The following is a 19,116-nucleotide window of genomic DNA, read 5'->3' as shown; positions in this document are numbered from 1 at the left end:
GTTGCCAACCATCAGACCAGGCTGCCCAGAGCCACATCCAGCCTGGCCTTGAATGGCTCCAGGGATGGGGCATCCACAACCTCCTTGGGAAACCATCCATAGCCTTGTGTTATCTTTGAATGAAAGTGCAACTCATGCTTTTATTGTCAAAGAACAAGTCCAAAATGGCTCACACTGAGAATTACACCACTGCTCTGCTGTCAAATGCTGGGTTTTGCCAAGTGCTAGTTTACTTCTCTCTATAATTACAAAAACAACCGGCCAGTTCTAAGAAGGGATCTCTGCCAAAATATTTCAAGTGTTTTTTAAACCTGGGCAGACAGCCCAGTGTGAGAAACCAGTTTAAACATTAAGATACTCTATCAAAAGCTGTGTCTTGCACAAAAGAATTATGCACTTACACTTGCTCCCAGAAAGTAAATATAATCTATTTTATAAGCTTTATTTTTTGCAGCATTTCCACTTATCATACAGTGTTTCAGAACTCTTCAGATAACGCAAAGCACTTGAAAACCTGGCACAAGCAGGAATCCGCTCTAAGGCTCTCTCTTGACATGACAAACGCCTGGAGAGAACAAGAATCCTCCTTCTTGTCCCTGAAGACAGGCAAACAGTCCCTGAGCAGCACGGGCCACGTGCTGCTGGCAGTCCCTCCCTGAGGAGCAGAAGAGCAGCCCAGTGCTCATCCCAGTGCTGGGATGGCAGCTCCTGCCCTGGGTGAGAAGGGGGCTCAGGAGAGAACTCTGCTTCCCCCCAGGAGTGGAGGTGCTGCTGCAGCATGACCAGGATCCGAGCCCCCATTTGGCTTTTACTTCTGGGGCAAGAGCTGCTTTTAGCACTGAATGGAATATGCTTCCCCTTTTTTTTTTATTATTGCTGCAGTGGTCATACTTTTAAAATTTCTTTTAGTCTGGTCTGTAAAAAAAACCTCACAATAGAAACCCTTATTTTGGGGCCCAACTGCCTGACTTTTTGTGGTGGGTTGCTCTGAACGTTGTTACTGAGCTGGCTGTGTCACTGAGGGGACAAAGAAGGGCAATCTGCACAGATCCATACAACCTGGTGTAAAGCAGCTCTGCAAAACAGAAGGCACAGTATGGCTCTGTGCCTCTGCCTTGCTCTCCAGGCCTCCTCTCCTCCCTGAAACAATTGTTTTCAAGGTCTCTGTTGGTTCCTAGAGAGCATGATGCCACTATAGCCTGATAAACTGAGATCCATGACTGGACAGCAGATCTAAAAGTGGCTCTCTAGCTGTCTTCTTGTGTGGAAAATAAGACTTCACGATAATCAACAGCTTTCTTGTCAAGGCCTGCAGTTATTCGCATGCAAGCAATGCTGCAGACCTCATAAATAATCATATCAATGTCCATACCAAGAACACAAACTTACAAAAAAAGGAACACACGAGGAAGAAACGAAGTTATCTCCAGAAACACGACACCAAAACACGAACACCCTCTACTTCTGCATTTTTAAACTTAGAGTAGAAACTGCCTGTTTTTCCGAGAGAGGTTGGTGAGCGTAGGACCTTTACAGTGCAACCTTCATGCTTGAGTATCTTAAAGATTCGGAGGTACTTCCCAGTTCCAGATATTTGATTAGTTTGTAGTGTTTAAGGATGGTAAGCAAAAAGAAAAGTTCTGGCTTGCCACAAAACTCTAGGTACTGTTGAGGTGGTAAGCTCAGGCAACGTTACTACCCTCACACAGTGCACGCAAAGTTTCCTCTTCTTGCTTTGCTTGCCTTTATGTTCCTTTTTGCATCAGTATACACACAAGAAAATAAACTGGATAAAGCTAATTCCTGATACCTGCTACTAAACAGCTGCCTAAAATGCCAGTAAGCTCTGCCTAAAATGTCTTCTCAAGGTCAGAAGAAAAATGGACTAAAATATCTAAGAGATATGCCCAGTGCTATTTTTCCATAGGGCAGCTGCTAAGCTATAATTAGTATAGTTACAGCTTTGTAGAAAACAACCAAACCCCCCATCTAACTTGCATCTGCCTGCAGAAACCACAGATGAAAACAAGGTCTAGGACAAAGATACCCAGGGATAGCACTGACCAACTGGAGCAAACTTATTTGCTACCAGGTATGGCACCCATGAGCCACAGCACACCATGAGCTCAGGGAATGTAAAAAGCTGCCTTGTGAAGCAAGGCAGCACTTGTAATATCTGCCTGCAGTAAAAAGGGCTCGTACTATCACACTAGGCACAAGTTTAGATACTTCATCAGATTCAAACCTACAACGACCTTTACTGCATAGATACTGACTGCAACACTGCAATGTCCTTATTTGTACAAAACCTCTGCTAGAGTGGAGGGAGGTCCCATGCTGACGTACAGATAAGATTCAAGAGAAGCACAGGAAAATCTCTAAGACACTGGACTGGGACTCAGGATGTCTGAATCACAGAATGGCCAGGGTTGGAAGGGACCTCAAGGATCATGAATCTCCAACCCTCCTGCCTCATGCAGGACCACTAACCTCCTCATTTAATGCTAGACCAGGCTGCCCAGGGCCCCATCCAATCTGGCCTTGAACATTTCCAGGGACGGGGCATCCACAACCTCTCTGGGCAGCCTGTTCCAGCACCTCACCACTCTCTCTGTAAAGAACTTCCCCCTGACATCCAACCTAAATCTTCCGTCCCTCAACTTCAAACCATTTCTCCTTGTCCTGCTGATGTTCTGATGTCTGGTTCACCTCTGTCTTCCTAGAATGTAAGGTGAGCAACAAACGCCTACAGAAAACTATGAAGTCTCTCCAAAGGAGCTTGCTTCAGACCCGAGCAGCCTTAGTGCTCCACTCAGGCTACAATCAGTACTTCTGAGAGCCCTTGTACCTGTCTCTGGACGGCACTGTACTTGCAGACAGCAACTTGTTCAGGGTTGGCTCTGGTTTCTGAGAGCCACGCTGCATTGCATGACACAGACATACACTCATTAGCAAAGCTTACCTAAACAGAGTTGACTGTCATGGCTCTAGCCAGACTTTCAACAACGAGGCATGAAGAAAGCTCACTAGAAGTACTCAGCACACAAACTTCATTTCCAACATCTATCGGTAAGCATCAAAATGTGAGCTACCATATCAGTTCAGGCCAGCCATCTGCTGTACACCTTAACTCAGTCTCTAGCCCTCCAGTTTGTCTAGCATCAGTGGCAACTCCTCAACAGGCAATGCTGCTTGCTATGCTTTTGCAATGTGCTACTGCCAAAAGGGTTCTGTCCCTAAATGTGGGCCTCTATTGTTGCAATGATGGAGAGAAGTGCAGCATTAAAAAGGACTGTTTGAAAACTGGTTGCAATTGGAATAGGAGGGGAAAAATTAGGTTGTAAGTGGTAATATAGATGGAAGCAAAAACAGAGAAAAAGGGAAAGAGTTAAGAACAAGATCTGTAAAGAATAAAAATCAAATTCATCTCAGCAGCCATTTTATTCTGACTCTCGATGAGCTTCCACAAAAGCTCAGACAATGAAAATGTGAGGTGGGAAGAGGTTCATAGCTGCTTATAGTGAGACAAAAAACTCAGCAGCAAAGAATAGAAGAGGCTTAAGACAGTGATCATAGCTGGAAATCAGATGATCTTTTATCTGAATTGTCTGACTAAAGTAACTGTTTCTCTGCAAGGAGCCCTGCAACAACCAAAACTCTGAAAAGCAGTAGAAAATGTGACTCGTTGGCAAGAACACTGTGGGTCACATTTCTTTCCTTCTGTTGGTGATGCTCAGCTGCGTCTCCAAGATTTCAATCAATCGAGATATTTCTTTATTTAGAACTGAGGGAAAAAACTGCTTCTCAATTCATTGCTATTTATTATTCATTGGTTTTCCTGCTTACCTTGTAATGAGCAATGGTATTTAGCTTCCTTATCCCATCCTCCATCATCTCAGAGGAACCATCAATATCTAACAGTTCTCTTTGCTGCTCCTCAGACACAAGTTCTGCAGTATGACAGCAACAGAAAACAATTACATCTCAACCGCATTCTCACTGTACAGATGGTTGTAAAGAAAAACACCGCCTAATTATTTTTGTACAAGTGGCTCCCAACTAAGCTCTGCTTCTCTCTGTCCCTCTGCAAGTTCACATGGGAGTGGCTTTGCAATGCCACACTACAGATTATTCTCATGGAGAGACAGTCAGGATGGCTTCCATTCAAGAAAGCTATTTTGTGTTGGTCAAGACAGAGTTTTAGAGGTGCTATCACCTGCTATTCTTTTGCACAAGTGTGCCCTGGTGTTACAGCTATGTTAGGACTAGAAGACACAAAGGGTAACATGTTTACTGTTAATGCATACTGAAGTGCCTGCAGAAGTGAAGCAGATGCAGTTCTGCTGTTCTAACTGGTACTATAAATCATGCAGTGTTTCCCTAGAAATACCTTGTAATAAGTAACGTTCTTCCTAGAAATTAATATATATATATATCAAAGTTAAATGTAGGAATTCCTGGAATGAAAACTCCACTGACAGTGAACTTTATGAGAATATAACACAGTGACATGCTCTTACCAAGACCAATTTCATCCAGCTGAAGACCATAGGGAAAGCCGTTCTTATTAAGGAAAGCTTGAAGGCTCTTCTCCTTGGTTTGGCCAATGGTGTCACAGTCCAGCACATTAACTTGAATAGTTTGACAGACATCTCCACTCTCATTTTCGGGGATTTTTTCAAAGATAACATTCACAGTCTGGGGGAAGAAACACAAGTCATTCTGACTTAAAGGGAGTATTTGGCATGGAAAACAGCAACTTCCCGACAGAAAACCTGACACATTTTCAGCATATTCATTATTAAAGCTATTTTGAATAAGGATTATTAGAACAAATTAAACAATGAAGCATTTAGAACTCCTTATGTCTGAAGAATCAAAGATACAGAGCTATGTATTTCCAAAAGTGCCTTTTTGTATTCTGCTTTTGTGCAAATCTTTTAAAGTGAATTACAACAAAAGGCCAGGAAAAATTACAATACATCTTCTGAAAAAAACACTTAACAGCAACAAAACAAACAGACCCCAAAACAGTTCTAGCCTTTAAAATGAATGTCTTAAAAGCAAAAAACTGTAAGTGACTAGAGATCTGATAAGGTTGCTAAGTAAGTCGTCATGGTAAACATGATTGATTTTGAGCAGATGGGAAGCAGTGTTAAAATACATATTTACACCAGTGGATTATGCTGAGTAGCCATATCATACAATAAATAAATAAATAAATAAATAAATACACCTCCCTTGGAGACATCAGTGTCTGTCTACACACAGCCACATGCCTAGAGGCAGGGCTGTCATGGTCAGCTGTAGAAGCAGTGGAAGGGAAACACACGTTGCAGGAGTCAGAACCCAAAGTTCTGGTCAAGATCTGCACAGAGAATAATGTAATTTAAACTATGCTGTGTTACTCCATGTCAAACAACTCAACAGATCCGATGGGTGTAGCACCTCTGCCCTTCAGCTCATAGCAACTCTTAGCTGGAAAAAAACAACTTGTCTGCTAGACCGCACACAAGGTACATATGGGTTAAGTGAATGAGACTGGATGAACATCTCTGGTCTTTTTTCAGCCAGGTTCTATTTCTGGGTAGGTCAGGTCAGACAGATCAGCTGCTTCCAAAAAGAAGGGGAAAATGGATGATGACAGGATAGCTACTGCATGGTGATAAGAGCAATCCCTCCTAGTGCCACAGCTTACTGCCCACAGAGACATCACTGTTCAGCTGCATGCATGCAGATGTTATGCTGGGGATGTCTCCAGACAGAATTACAGCTAGTACTCTAGGTGCCTGCAAAGGAGAAAAAAAAAAATAAACAATTGACCTACTTGAATCGTTCTGACTGTTGGACACCTCTGGTATAATGACTATCTTGTGACTGAAGTGTGGGGACTGCAGGTACATCTCAATAAAGGAGTGATCGTTAAAAGAGGAAGCAACTATAAATGTTTATTTTCTTCCTGCTGTCATGTGAAGGAAAGAACTTCTGTCCAGGTTGCTGCAGGAACATGCTTTATCTCTTCTGAGAAAAATGAATTGTTATTAATAGCACTGAAGTGCTCTTTTCTGCTCTGCTACCCAGCAAGTGTAGAAATTACCAGACGCTGCTGGTATAAAAAGTAGTCCAATAAGACATTAATGAATTTCACTGTTTCTATAGAAGCAAAAGAATTATTAAAACAGGGTCATGCAGCAATGAAGATCAGGATTTAATGAAGACTAGGACATAACTAGAGTAACTGAGAATAACTTCATCATCAGGACATGGAGGGGCTTAATTGTGAGGAAAATGAGTCCACCAGAAGGACAGACAGAATGGAAGAGGAAGAGATGTGGGAATGGTGCCTGCAGAAGGACAAACAGTCTGGATGCCATGCCTCAGGTTGGGATTTCAAGCAGAAAATTAGTAAAAAATACACTGGCGCAAGAATGAGGGAGTCATGCTTGGTCAGGCCCACAGACCAACTGAACAGACAACAGTACTGTCCTTGACTTTGGCTTCACTGAGGTCATGATCTCATGGGATAAAACAGTGGACAGACACTAACTGTATTTTGTCTCTCCTCTACAACTGAATCAAAATTTTTGTCAACCTGATCTTTCAGGAGTAGCTGCTCACTCTTCAACTGATGCCAATTTGTCCTTATATTCTTGGAAATGCTCCTTCCTTTAATTGAACCTTGCTCCTACACTGCAGTTTTTTTCTTTTCATTTTGGACTGTCCAGAGAAGCAGTCCTTTACTCTTCTGCTATTCCTTCTCAGCACAGATAGCTCATAAATGTGCAGCCTCTTCACTCAGTAGCACAAGTGTCCTCCTAGGCCTGCTCAAATCATTGTAGGGTGACAGGACTGTAAAAAGAGAAAGGTAGTTCCTTATGTAGGTGGAATATAAGTCATTTACAGATGCCTTAATCTGAAGTTTCGATTCTCTAAGGAAAATGACACCTTGTGACTCAAAGAAATATTTGAACACATAAAGTCTCTAACCAAGGGAGCCAGACAGTTTTGCCGATAAGATTAACTTCTGCAGGAAATTGTAAGAGATGAAGCAATTGATGAGGAGCTAGAAAGCCAATTATGAATATGTCTTCTCTCTGCTGCTGAAGTTTTCACAAATAACGTTCAACCTGTCTGACAGCACAATCCCCATCTTTAGAAACCATTAATCAGAAGCTGACAGTCACAGTCACTGCATTTAGACACAAAGTGTGGAACTGGAAAAAGAATCAGAAACGACTGTAAAATTAAGGAAGCCTTTTATGACGAACCATGAGTGTCAGAAAAGACCGAGAAAAATCACAGGAGGACACATGGACATGGTGAGGAAATATTACTAGGCCCTTTTCCAAGACTTAGGAAAGGAAACAAACAAACAAAAAAACAGCACAAGTTAACTTAGAGAGAGACTCAGGAGGAAATTACAGGACATTCAGTGCAACTTAGCAGTATGTCGAGCTGGAATTTTGTGCACTAAAAATTAGTGGTTAGCAACATAAAGTCACTGCGCTCTTCAGCAAAGGCTTAACACACATTGCAAGAATTGTTAGGGCTATTTAAGGAGAAGGCAGCAAGCATCTGGAACTTCTTGTTTGGAAACTAGTTTGGAACCTAGCTAAAAGACAGGAAAAATAAATTAAAAAACATTTTTTTTCACTCATGCACTGACAGTAATAATGACATTTGAAGACAGTGTTTACAGATGCTTTTTCAGATTAGTAGTTTTCCTGAAAATGAATCTCAAACAGTGAATTATTCAGTAAAGCTATTAATATCTATAGCAGATAATAAGTGAGATGTGATTTAATAAAAAAGCACCATGATACCATTTCTTTTATTAGAGGTAAAGAAAATTCATCCAGGAAATTCAAGGGCTCTTATTCATTACCCTGTTCTGTATTCAGCTTTGCATCTGAACAACATATATGGCCTTTTATGAGACAGACTAAGAAAGCAAGAAAACCTTTCAAGCAGTAAAAGAGAACAGTAAAGGAGACAGCACCAAGATGTGCAAACAATGATACTACCTTACCTATTCCCTTATCTTCCAGACTATAAAATATTAGAAACAGGAAAAAGCAGAGTGATCACAAGATCCTCCTGAAGCAGACAGAACAGTTAGTAAAGCCAAGAAATTGGCATAGAAAATGTTATGTGAAACAATATCTTCATTACTCGACGTCCTTGCAAGGGTTACTGTGTCCCTTTCTGTTGATGAAAATCTCCAGACATCACACACTTGTAATAGTTTTCTTATCTGTCACAAACATGACCAGTAATACCACATCCATTGCATGTCAGTAGGAAATCAGCTCCTATCTCTGTTTCACTCCCTTGCACCCCTCCTACCTTTTTAACACCCTTCTTTTAACTAGTAAAGCAGTTCAACACTTTTACAACATCCTTCCACCACACAGCTTTGCTTCACTTTCAACAAAAGACTGTTAGCTGAATTAAATCATTTCTTCTCATCTAAGAAAACAAACTTATTTCAGCAAAGAGAATTCAACAGTCTAAATCTCTTCTGAAAATTCAAGATAAGTTTGTGGCTCTTAAGCGCCCACGCACCAATTCTACCACATGATCAGCTCCTCTCTTGATTTTCCACCAGAGAGATCCCACCAAGAATTTCTCCCAGGTCAGGCCTGCATTGTGTAGCTTTTCTATTTAAAACAAATCACTTCAGTCAAATGGTAACACTCAGCTGGGCACAGTTTTTTTTTCCACCAGTCACCGAGCAAATTATCTACTGAGAGCTGCAGCTGCTTGCCTTGCCTGTGAGAAAGGAGGCTTGCTTCCTCTGCTTCTGAAAGGCTTTGTGACACATCCACATCTCTTTCAAGGCAGTTTTATTTCTCAGTACTCAAATACAAGCACAGCATGAAACCCACATGGCTTCTCAGCTTGCACTGGACCATTGCTTTTAAAAGCATCCTTCTTTCAATCCCTCTGCTTGAATATTGACTTCAGAAGCTCATTCCCATTCAATATCTGGCCCTTTCCAGCAGAGAGCGGTAACTGTAGGGGGTTAGCTGGTCCCAAGGTCTGTGACCTTTTTAAAAAATGCACACAGCTTAGCCAAGGGATGGCTCTAATGTAATTCAAAACCAACACAATTCTTTGTTCTTTTTTTTTTTTTTTTTTTTCCTATTACAAATGGCCTGATTTTTGGAAAATCTCTCCTGCCCTTCTTTCTGCACGCCCAGAATTTCTTCCTTCTCATGCCCACGGGCCTATCTGCTACCTATGGAGCTTCTTCTGAGTTTTGGTTTGGCTGTATATTGCTTTTATTGGTTGGGAATGGAAGTCTTGCTCCTGAATTAAGGATATGCACGTAGATTGCTTACACTTGTTTGTAGTGCCCTGCCACTGATTTCAGAGTTCTACTCTACACTACATGCCTCCCTGCATCTTCAAGAGTCTACATGCCACAGCACTCTAGACACTGGCTGTCTGCAGATGTGCTGCTGTAACTTCCTGACACCCTCTTTTGGGCTGTTTTTTTATGCTTTGCTCTGAACAAGCATGCTTTAGCACGCCACTTTTGCAGGGCTTTCAAAAGGGGAAAATTAAAATATTTACAAAAGATTGCAAGACTGAGAATGCAACTACAGTGACCAAATGTGCAAAGGCACTTGAAAACTCAGCTCAGAATGTATTTGATATAGAAAACAAAACTGCAGTCCTTTAGACAATAATTTGCTTCTAAAGAAAGGAGGAACATTGCTCCCTGTCTGTACAATTGTGGTTCCCTCTCTGTAGAATCAGGTTCTGTATGTCCTACGATGTTAGAAATAGAAGAAAAGCTGACTCCTACTTTAACATCTGTTAAATCTTGTTCTTGAAGAGAAAGCCTGAACAGCTGGCCTGCTTCTGCACCCAGATAGCCTCTCAGTTCCATCCATATCTATTTCACAACACAGTTTAGGTTACAGTGTAAAACTGAGACAAAACACCAAAAAAATTTTCTCTCCATCCAGCCAGAGCCAGAGTACTTAACACCCCATCTCCATAATTCAAGTGCAGGATACCCTCTCCTCTTCTGATAGTTTTAAATAGAATATTCAGTCACTTCTCATTTGAATCCAATACACCATAGGACCTTGGAAGAGGAAGCTGCTTTATTAATTTTCTGACAGTATAATTTATAAAAGCAGTACCATTAAAAGCAAGAATACAAAGTACAAGTCAGCAAACACTTGAGAAAGGCTTTTTGCTCTCACTTCCTCATGCATCCTCAGACAGTCTTCCCCAAAGATACTGAGTCCTTCAGACCACTTCCCCTCTCTTCACTGCAAACTGCCCGCAAGACCCTATCAGGAACTGCACGCACAGAAATAATAATAGGAAATGAATTTAAGGAGTGTTCAGTAGGTTCACAATCAGCTATCCCCCAATGTAAATTTGTGCTATAAATAAGAAAAGCCAATCAATTCCACAAGACTGGATGATCCTGTGTTATCTATTAGCAACAAGCACACTGAGCTCTAAGAAGATTTGACTGTAATTTTGCCAGAGTTTTCAGCAGAAAATGAAAATTTAGAAATCTGACACAGAAAAGTTATTATTTCAGTGAGCTTCCTGTATGACCCAACTTTTGATCTAGCTAATCCAATGGCTTGCTGATCAGCAAATATTTCCAAGGTCATGAGTTTACTCCAATACAAGGCATCTTAGGACCTCCAGATCCAAACATGAAAGACATGCAGACCTGGAAACTGAAGCCTTGCCTCAGAGTATGGGCTGTGGAAAGCCCTGATTTTTCCTCCAGAGCCACTGGCACTTGCATTGTCCTTGCCACGGTAGCTGCTGCCCTGGTGATTTTTGCTCCCCCGTTCTGAAGCCTACTTTTTGGTCACACTTCCCAGTCTCTGGAGATATTCAAGGTCAGGCTGGACCAGGCTCTGAGCAACCTGATCAGCTGCAGGTGTCCCAGCTCATTACAGGGGAGTTGGACTAGATGACCACTGAAGGTCCCTTCGAACTCAAATGATTCTGTGACTCTACTCCTAAGTTGTCTGGTAACTACAACAGTAAGTCAAGAGTTGAGAAGCAAGGAAGCCATTAAATGACTGGAAATGCAGATTTTAGAGTTCTCCAACTCAAAATTAGAAATTCTGGAGAAAAATGTGTTCCACTTAATCTGAAAACCTTTTTCAGGTCTTCTACTCAAAAAGTCATTGCTTTTACATGCTCAAACATGCAGTAATCTTTGCTGTCTATTCTCACAGTTTCAGAATGACAGTCAGGGAAGTCCAGTTTTCAAAGAATTCTGTGTGTAACTGTGAAATAGGAAGCATTTTGCTGTTGCTTTGGGAAAGAGATCTATGGTAAAGTTCAGAAACTCAGCTAAGTTTCCCAGATAGCTTAGTATTAACTAAGCAATTAATTCAAATGCATTACACTGTAACCTAGCTAATTTGGAGCTAACAACATGGAAGCCCATAGCAAATTATTGCTCCCTGATGATTTGCCACAAGAAAATGCAACAGAAAAATAGAACCTCTGCATGTCATTCTTTCATTCACAGGAGAAGTGCAATTTAGTTAAAATTCTAAAAGTACATTTACAATTTTGTAGAACACTTTAAAATCAAAAGAAATTTTAATACAATGAGACTATACTAAACCTAACCTTTGTCAATTAAAGCATGCTGTGAAGCAAAAGGTGACAGCTATTTTTAAAATTTATATTGGTGTATATTGGTGAAACACCCTCTCGTTAAACTCCATTGGATTTTGAAACTTTGTGAGCAATAGTAATTTTCTTCTTCTCTATCTGGGAACTTAACCATCACCTTTGCATCTAAGAGCCTTCATTTACCTTACTAGAAAAAAAAGAAAACATTGTAGTTGTCTGTTTTCAGAATGTAAACTGCCAAACATACCACTGTTTTGAATTCAGACACTTGCCACAGCAGCCAGTCTTCGTTAAGTGTGTACAGGGCTTTGCAAGTTATTGCATCAACAGGTCCTTTGTTTATCTTCTGATTGAGGGTTGTCACTAGCAAATAGAAAGGTTCACCAATTGTCTCCTAGGACAAGAAACAAACACAAAGAATGTATTTATTTTTGCAGTCACTAAACAGGCATAAATAACTAGAAAAAAAAAAAGGTGTAACAAACATTTCCTTTTAACTAACGTGTTATCTTGCAATTAGGAAAAAAGAACACTCTGAGCACTGTCTACTTATTTGTTTAACCTCCATTTGTTCCTCCTCCAAAGTCTTTGCTTTTCAGTGTGAAGGACTCATGCAACTAGTAAGAGACAGCTGGAGTGTGTGGCAAAATAGCTCACAACCCCTTGCTGTGCACAAGTACACTACAGACAAGCTGCTCCTTCTCAATCTGGCAGATGCTTCCTAGTTCCACCAAACTGCTCATGCTGGGGGGAGATGTGCTTGTGTTCACGTGCATATTTCAGCTACTTCTTCCTTTTCAGTTCTGTGAGAAAACAAAGTATTATCTGATTTCCTTTTAACTTACTTCTCCCATGGTGGTTTCTGAAAAAATTGTTGGGAGAAAAGTGGTGGGACATACATGGTTTATGAGTGAGAGTGAATGGTACTGAGCTTCCCCTTCCAACCTGCACCCCAGTATGCAGGCAAACACTTGAGAAAAGAAGGATGGACCTTTGGCAACACCCTTTCTGCAGCCCAGCTAAGGCATTTTACTAGCAGAGCTCCATAAAAGCAACTGATGTACTGAGAATAAACCTCTCTGACAACTCTTTGTCTCTTTCCTGGGATTTCAGGAAAACTGTTCTAATTGCTGAGCCCCAAACAGTTCTTCTGCTGTATCAGCGGTACAGGTGGGACTGATACAGGTGATACCATCATGTTTATCAGTGAGATACAAGCAGGACTGATACAAGTGATACCATCATGCTTTTGAGTGAGACAGGAAACATAACCAAGCACTGAAACCAAGAACAGAATGATACCAAGAGGGCTAAAATAAACAAGTTGCAAAAGAAAAAATGCTTATCTTGTTTCCACTTTAAGTTATAGAGTTATTGAAATTTACAATGCTGTCTGGAGGTTAAAAATCCTGGCAAGAAGTTTAGTTTTTCAGGAGATGGTTTTCCTTAAACCTTCACCTACGCAACAGCTTCCCAGCAGTTTGCACAGACAGGCACAAACTGCATTTTAACATGAAATAATGGCTGACATGAGAAAAAGATATGCTATGGCTGCAAAATTATACAAATCTCATCCAAATAAATGAAACCATAATTCCTTACAGTCCATCTCTTTTCCTACATCCCCTTGTTGATATGTCAACTAAACTGGAAGAGGGCACTTTAGCAATGTGTTAAATAATGCTTTGTACAGATCCCAATAACATTCGTTATGGAAGAAATCAGTTAAAATATTGCTTTTGTATGAGATGCAGTGAAAAGATGTATTCATACCCGGAGAAACCCAGAAAGGCAAACAGACATCCAGTTTGTCAGCAATTTTTCTACCACAGATTCAGTTCGCCTAAGCAGGAGTTTAGGCTGCACATTACTTGACTGTTCCATCAGGTCCTTTGTCAACACTTCCAAAATATGGGTTAGATAAACTAGCTTAGTTTGTAGTGCAATAGTCAAGAAGGATGCAAACAAGCACCTGTTCAAAAAAAAAAAAAAACAAACACAACAAAAGAGAATGCTATAATATCTGAAATTTCTTTTCCTAATAATATCTTTAATAAAAGAAACACTCCTCAGCACAGTTTATATCTTAAGTTTTTAATCTTTAGGCATTGGATCTGCCCACCGATGTCTATGAAAATATGAAAAATGCAAGTCCATCTGCTCTTGAGATTATTTTGTAAACATATAATTTGTCTCTACATTTAATTCTGCAGAATTACGACTGCTTTGGTGACAGAACATTTCTAAACTGTAAAAGTGTTGATGTAACTGCAGGAAGTATTTACAGTTTTGATGTAAGCTTTCCTGCTCCTTTCCCTCTTTGTTTACATCTACAAACACTCTGATTTCTCCGTAATGGTTTGTTTAACGGCAATGTTTTTCCCTCCACAGTGTGTGCAGATGGAGAAGATGGAAAAACGCTCTGGAGAAATGCAAGTTTGTTTTGTAAGAAGTGGAAATCACATTTGGATGCTACAATCTATGTTGACTTTTCCTGTTAATTCTCTGTCTTGAAGATGATAAGCAAAATCATACTATACCTGTCTTTCACAGAGAAATTTTTCTGCTTTTCAAGAGTGTGAATGAGAGTAACAAGAAAGTTCTTGTTACAAATTAAAGCATGCAACATGTTGAAGCTTTCATCCTTGCGTGTTTGGTCTCTGCTCTGTAACAGTTAAAGAAAAATAAGCAAACTGTAGTTTGGCTACCATGGATTCTTCATGTTCAGAATGATGGCAAGCAACATACGGGATAAGAACCTGGCCTCATTTCAAACAGTGGGAATTTTGCATTTCATGGGTCTCAGGATTTTACTTCGAATGAACTTGTGTACAACACAGAGTGCACACAGAAAAAGCATACATTTTCTGGCATATCCCCAAAGTAATGCCAACAGCTAAGTTTGCCTGTTATCTGCCACGACTAGATCTGTTCATCTTATTTAAATATACACTGGGTAATGGAATCTTACATATCAAATTTCTTTTACACATAAATCCATGTAACCTCCCCCATAGGGAAAAAGAACATACAGAAAATGCAGTTTGATGTGTTATAGGGCAACACAGCCATAAGGGATACAATCGCTTGTGAAAATACATTTATTGAGACATATCACACTACATCAACTTACCTGTGGCATGTCTTCACTGAAGATGGACGCAAAACCTCCTGACTAAAATATAAGACATGTGATATATATCATTCTGATGTATACAAAAAGTTTCACATTAAACATGCTGAGCATGTTCCCGATGGCATACAACTTGAAATAAAACAATGGAAATTCTGGCCTCTACACAATGACTTCTTCCAGGTTCACTGAGAAGTAAACTCCAGAAGATGACCCGGTATTGATTTCAGTGCCATTGTGTGTTACTCTAGGCTGCTGAGCTGCACTAGCACAGCAGTGAAATAATGCTCTGCAGGAAAGACCATTCGCTACCCTCAGCTCCAAACGAGTAAGGGTTACTCCTGGCTGCATCCTGCTGGAAAGCAATGATAGGGTTTTCGTAGCACAGTGACACTTGAGTTCATCTGCCTCCATTCATTTCAAAGCAGTTTCTGAATGTTCCCAAATGAACTCTCCAGGAGGTCCACGCTGTCAGAGACACAGGTGCCACTGCACACCCAGCCCTAGTGAAGGCTATCACAACACAGGGACACCCCCAATTCTCTGACACTTTGCATATGCTCCTTGTCTGACTCCCACAGCCTGCAAGTGCAGCATTCTTTAGCACCAAATTTACACTAATAATATTTACTATTGCAAATGTTTTATCTGTGATGCTGGCAGCCCCTCATTTCTTAATTCTCCCCTTTCCACTTGCCTCAGGTTTTCTTCTTTTCTATCCTCCTCTTCCTCTAGTGGCTATTCTCATCTTTTTCAGAACTTGTTCAGCACCCCTAACATCACCTACCAGTAACATTTTCTCTCCCTACTCCCCCACTGTCTGTGATGCAACCAGAACCACGTAGAACGTTAAAAATAGTTGCAAACAGGGAACAAGCATGTTAGTGTTAAACCAAACAACGTGGAAAATGGGGAAAGAACAGAGGTAATAAACCAAATTTCACAAGAAAAGTGAAAATCAAGCTGAACATAATGAATACTTTAAGAATAGCTGTAACATCTGTTTAATTTAACACCTACAAGCATTAAGCTCAAACCAAAAGCTACCAAGCTGGACTAAATATAGAAAACTGGAGCAGCAGGAAGCTAGAAGCTCAGAATGAAGATGGAGTGCATCACTCTTAATTTTAGGTATCTGACTCCCTCCTTCAGCAACTAATCTCATTCTGAGACAGATGTCTCAGGCAAGTAGGATGAATCACATTGAGCTGTCTCTCCTTACATCAACTACAGAAGATGCTCAGTGAACAGCTTCGATGTTCATGTTTGAGCAGCTTAGATTATATGAGACAAAACCCACTGAACTCACTGGAAGGCAGAATGAGCATAATGTAGATAACATTTGAACACATCAAGTTAGCAAGGGAAGTTGTGGTTTATCTTACTTTGACCTTTCTGACACAAGATTGCAATCTACTATGTCTTTTCTGCTTATCTGTAATATTTGCTTAATAAAGCATTTCTCTCCTGCCACATCCACACTGCACAAGGTATATTTGAACACTCATGCAATGTAAATGATAACCACTTAGCAGGAAAGATTGATACATAAGACATTTAATAACTTGCCTGACACTACATGTCTGCAGAGAGCTAGCAGGCAAGTTCACTTCCTCCACTTACAGGTATTTCAAAGTAAGACAAAGTCCTCATTGGAAACACTTCAGGGCTGCAAGATGACATACAAGGTGCACTTTGCCCCAGTGCAAAAAAAAAAGGAGTCTATTCTTTTCTGATCTTACATAATGCAACAGAGTGACACACACTTTGTGCCTTTTTTCCCCTTTTTATTTTCTTTACACAAAGTGAACACTTCTCCCCAGTAAAACAAAATGAAATGAAAAAAGGCAGAAAGCAGGTTTTGTTGGCCCACTGAATTCAAACCTCCCAGTCACCCCATACAAATTAGACTGGCAGCATCATAGCAGGATAAGGAGAGATACTGCAATTTCCTGCAGTGTGAGAACTGGACTGAAGTATATAAAGATTATGCATATGTACTACGTTAAATAGTAACTCCTATTTGGCACTGTACCAGCAGGAGCTCCAACTCTGCATTTGTCACATGGGTTTAATTTTATCATGATGAACCTTTCGTGGGCTTACATGCAGTATGCAGTCAAGATTGCAGGACAAGGCCCCAGCAGTGATGAGTGACATATGCCAAGCAGCATGCAGCTAAACAAACAGACACCGGCTATAACTTAAAACACCACTGTACTAAGCAAACATTTCCACTCATTGGCATCAGTTACACAACAAAATATTAACAGCTGAGACCAGAGCTTTTGCCAATTAGTAAACGCCAGTCAGCACTATTTAACATCATGGTATAATTTTGAAAGCTGTGACAAATGCACTTAGCAGCACAGCAATGTGCCACATAAACAACAAATGCAAATATATGTACTTATATATATATATATATATATATACACACACACAAAGGAAAACATTCAAGAGAGGGCCTCTCCGGTCCTTTTATTATGCAGTGCCATAAGACCAATGAAAATATCCACTTCCAAGTAGGACAGCACTTAAGTACTTATGTAATTTTAAAGAATTTGATCCGTATTCCTTTGAATCAAGGTCTTATCGTTTCTGTCAGCAGCTTGAAGTAGGCAGTCAGCACAACCTGAGAGCCATCTCCTTATTCTAAAAGTCTAATTAGGAAATGTCATGATGATAGCTAGCATGTTAGCTAGCCTGACTGTTGCTTTAATTAGCTATAGCACAGGAAATAAATACATGAGATCAAAAAGCAATGGGTAAATTATAGTTTTGTTAGGACGGCCTGCAAGATGAGGCTGGACAAAAGGAAGCTGATGTATACACACAACCCTTGAAAATTCAACAGCAGTGCTTTAACTACAGCATTTAGGCTTGGTTAAATATAGAGATGCACAGCCTTAAAGTGCTCTTTGGTAGCTGTTGATCTAAGAAGAGTTTCTTATGAAAACAATGTGCAGAGACTGTGCAGTATTTTGTTATTTGATCCTTATCTTTCTAGCTTTTTCATTACTATACAGGGCTGACAACTGAAAGACTTGTAAATAATTACCTCTGGAAAGAAAGTTCTAATAGCAAAGTGTTTGTAGTCAAGGAAAGGAACAGTTCCAAAACTATCCACCACATCTAATTCATCCATCTGCAGTTCAGCAAATCCTGTAAAAACACCCCCCTCCCCACCCAGAGAGTTAGTTTACTTGACACAAAATCATCTTTACAATTAAAACTTGGACCCAATACATGTTCCTTAAAAAACAGTTTTCAGTCAAGAGGATTTGCTTTTCTGAAGCAATTAGGGGGTGGAAAGTACCTATTTGTTTTTAGTTTCACTTGTTGAAAGAAATGATTACATGCAATCCTATTTGTTTAGTGCTATCTGCTACTGAGGAGCAGACCAACATTAAAGAGGAACTCTGATGCAACACAAAAATAATTTAGCAGCATTAAATTGAAGTGTTTATATAATGTGAGCTTCTTCTTGACCAGCAATGATATTGTACACTGAAGCACTATAAAGCTCTTTACACCTACCCTCGCGTATTTCTTTCCGAATCTCATACTCCAACAGTTCAAGTTGCTGACTCTGTTTACGAGTTAACTCTTTGGACTTGTATCTAGTAACTATGAATGCCACTAAAAGGGAAGGAAAACAGAGTCTGAGTACAGAAATTTCAGAACAGACCATATTTAATAAAAAACATTCCCTGTAATGACATCTTGGAATTCTGAATCCAACCTTATTTGAATGTACAGCACACTGCTACATACAGCCTGTGCAGTGAGGTGCAGCATATAACAACCACTTCTACTACTAACTAAAGTAGCACTGATTAAAAAGGAAAAGCAGTTTGGAGAAGGAAATTCACTCCTATTCACTGTTATATTCTCCAAAGCTTATTTTGACAGAGAAAAAGTTTGTCTTGTGCATATATTTGTATATTTTTGATAAATTTCAGTTTATAATAAGTTGAAGGTTTCGCTCCTGTTTTGTTTGTTTCAATTTCTTTTTAAGCGTTTCTTTGTGTTCATGTACAGCAAATTGAAAACTGAAAACATGTGATAGTACTTACCTATTATGACACCCACTACAATAGGTAGCAAAATAAGGACATATAAATATATGTATGATGACGTTGGTTTGACTTCAAGCTCAAAATTTCCTAATTTGACCTGAAGAAAAGCAATGGCTGTGTTAATAGAGGAAAGTGTTTCAGCAATACTTACAATGGCATTTCATATACATTAAAAAATTATTTGAAGCACATTTGAAGCAAGGAAGGCAATAGTTAAAAACATTTCTCTGCACATACAGTGTTTATCTGTTGAGCAGAAAAGCA

At 40.0% G+C, this 19,116-nt stretch overlaps 1 protein-coding gene across 1 annotated transcript in view; it reads right to left on the bottom strand.

Annotated features, from left to right (window-relative positions):
• Nucleotides 1-19,116, bottom strand: part of PLXNC1 (plexin C1) — a 69,351-nt gene that overhangs the window by 11,167 nt on the left and 39,068 nt on the right. The window contains exons 15-23 of the mRNA XM_031600454.2: nt 18,850-18,949; nt 18,311-18,412; nt 17,832-17,935; nt 14,771-14,812; nt 14,178-14,302; nt 13,411-13,609; nt 11,885-12,031; nt 4,521-4,698; nt 3,847-3,950 (exon numbers count right to left, since the gene is read on the bottom strand). Coding sequence (XP_031456314.2) covers nt 3,847-3,950; nt 4,521-4,698; nt 11,885-12,031; nt 13,411-13,609; nt 14,178-14,302; nt 14,771-14,812; nt 17,832-17,935; nt 18,311-18,412; nt 18,850-18,949 — 1,101 coding nt within the window. The remainder of the gene's footprint in view (nt 1-3,846; nt 3,951-4,520; nt 4,699-11,884; nt 12,032-13,410; nt 13,610-14,177; nt 14,303-14,770; nt 14,813-17,831; nt 17,936-18,310; nt 18,413-18,849; nt 18,950-19,116) is intronic.

This window comes from Phasianus colchicus, chromosome 1 (genome assembly GCF_987193195.1).
Source record: "Phasianus colchicus chromosome 1, bPhaCol1.hap1.1, whole genome shotgun sequence".
Taxonomy (NCBI): Eukaryota; Metazoa; Chordata; class Aves; order Galliformes; family Phasianidae; genus Phasianus; species Phasianus colchicus.
The sequence above is the reverse complement of the archived record's forward strand: the minus strand, read 5'-3'. Positions and strand labels throughout refer to the sequence as shown.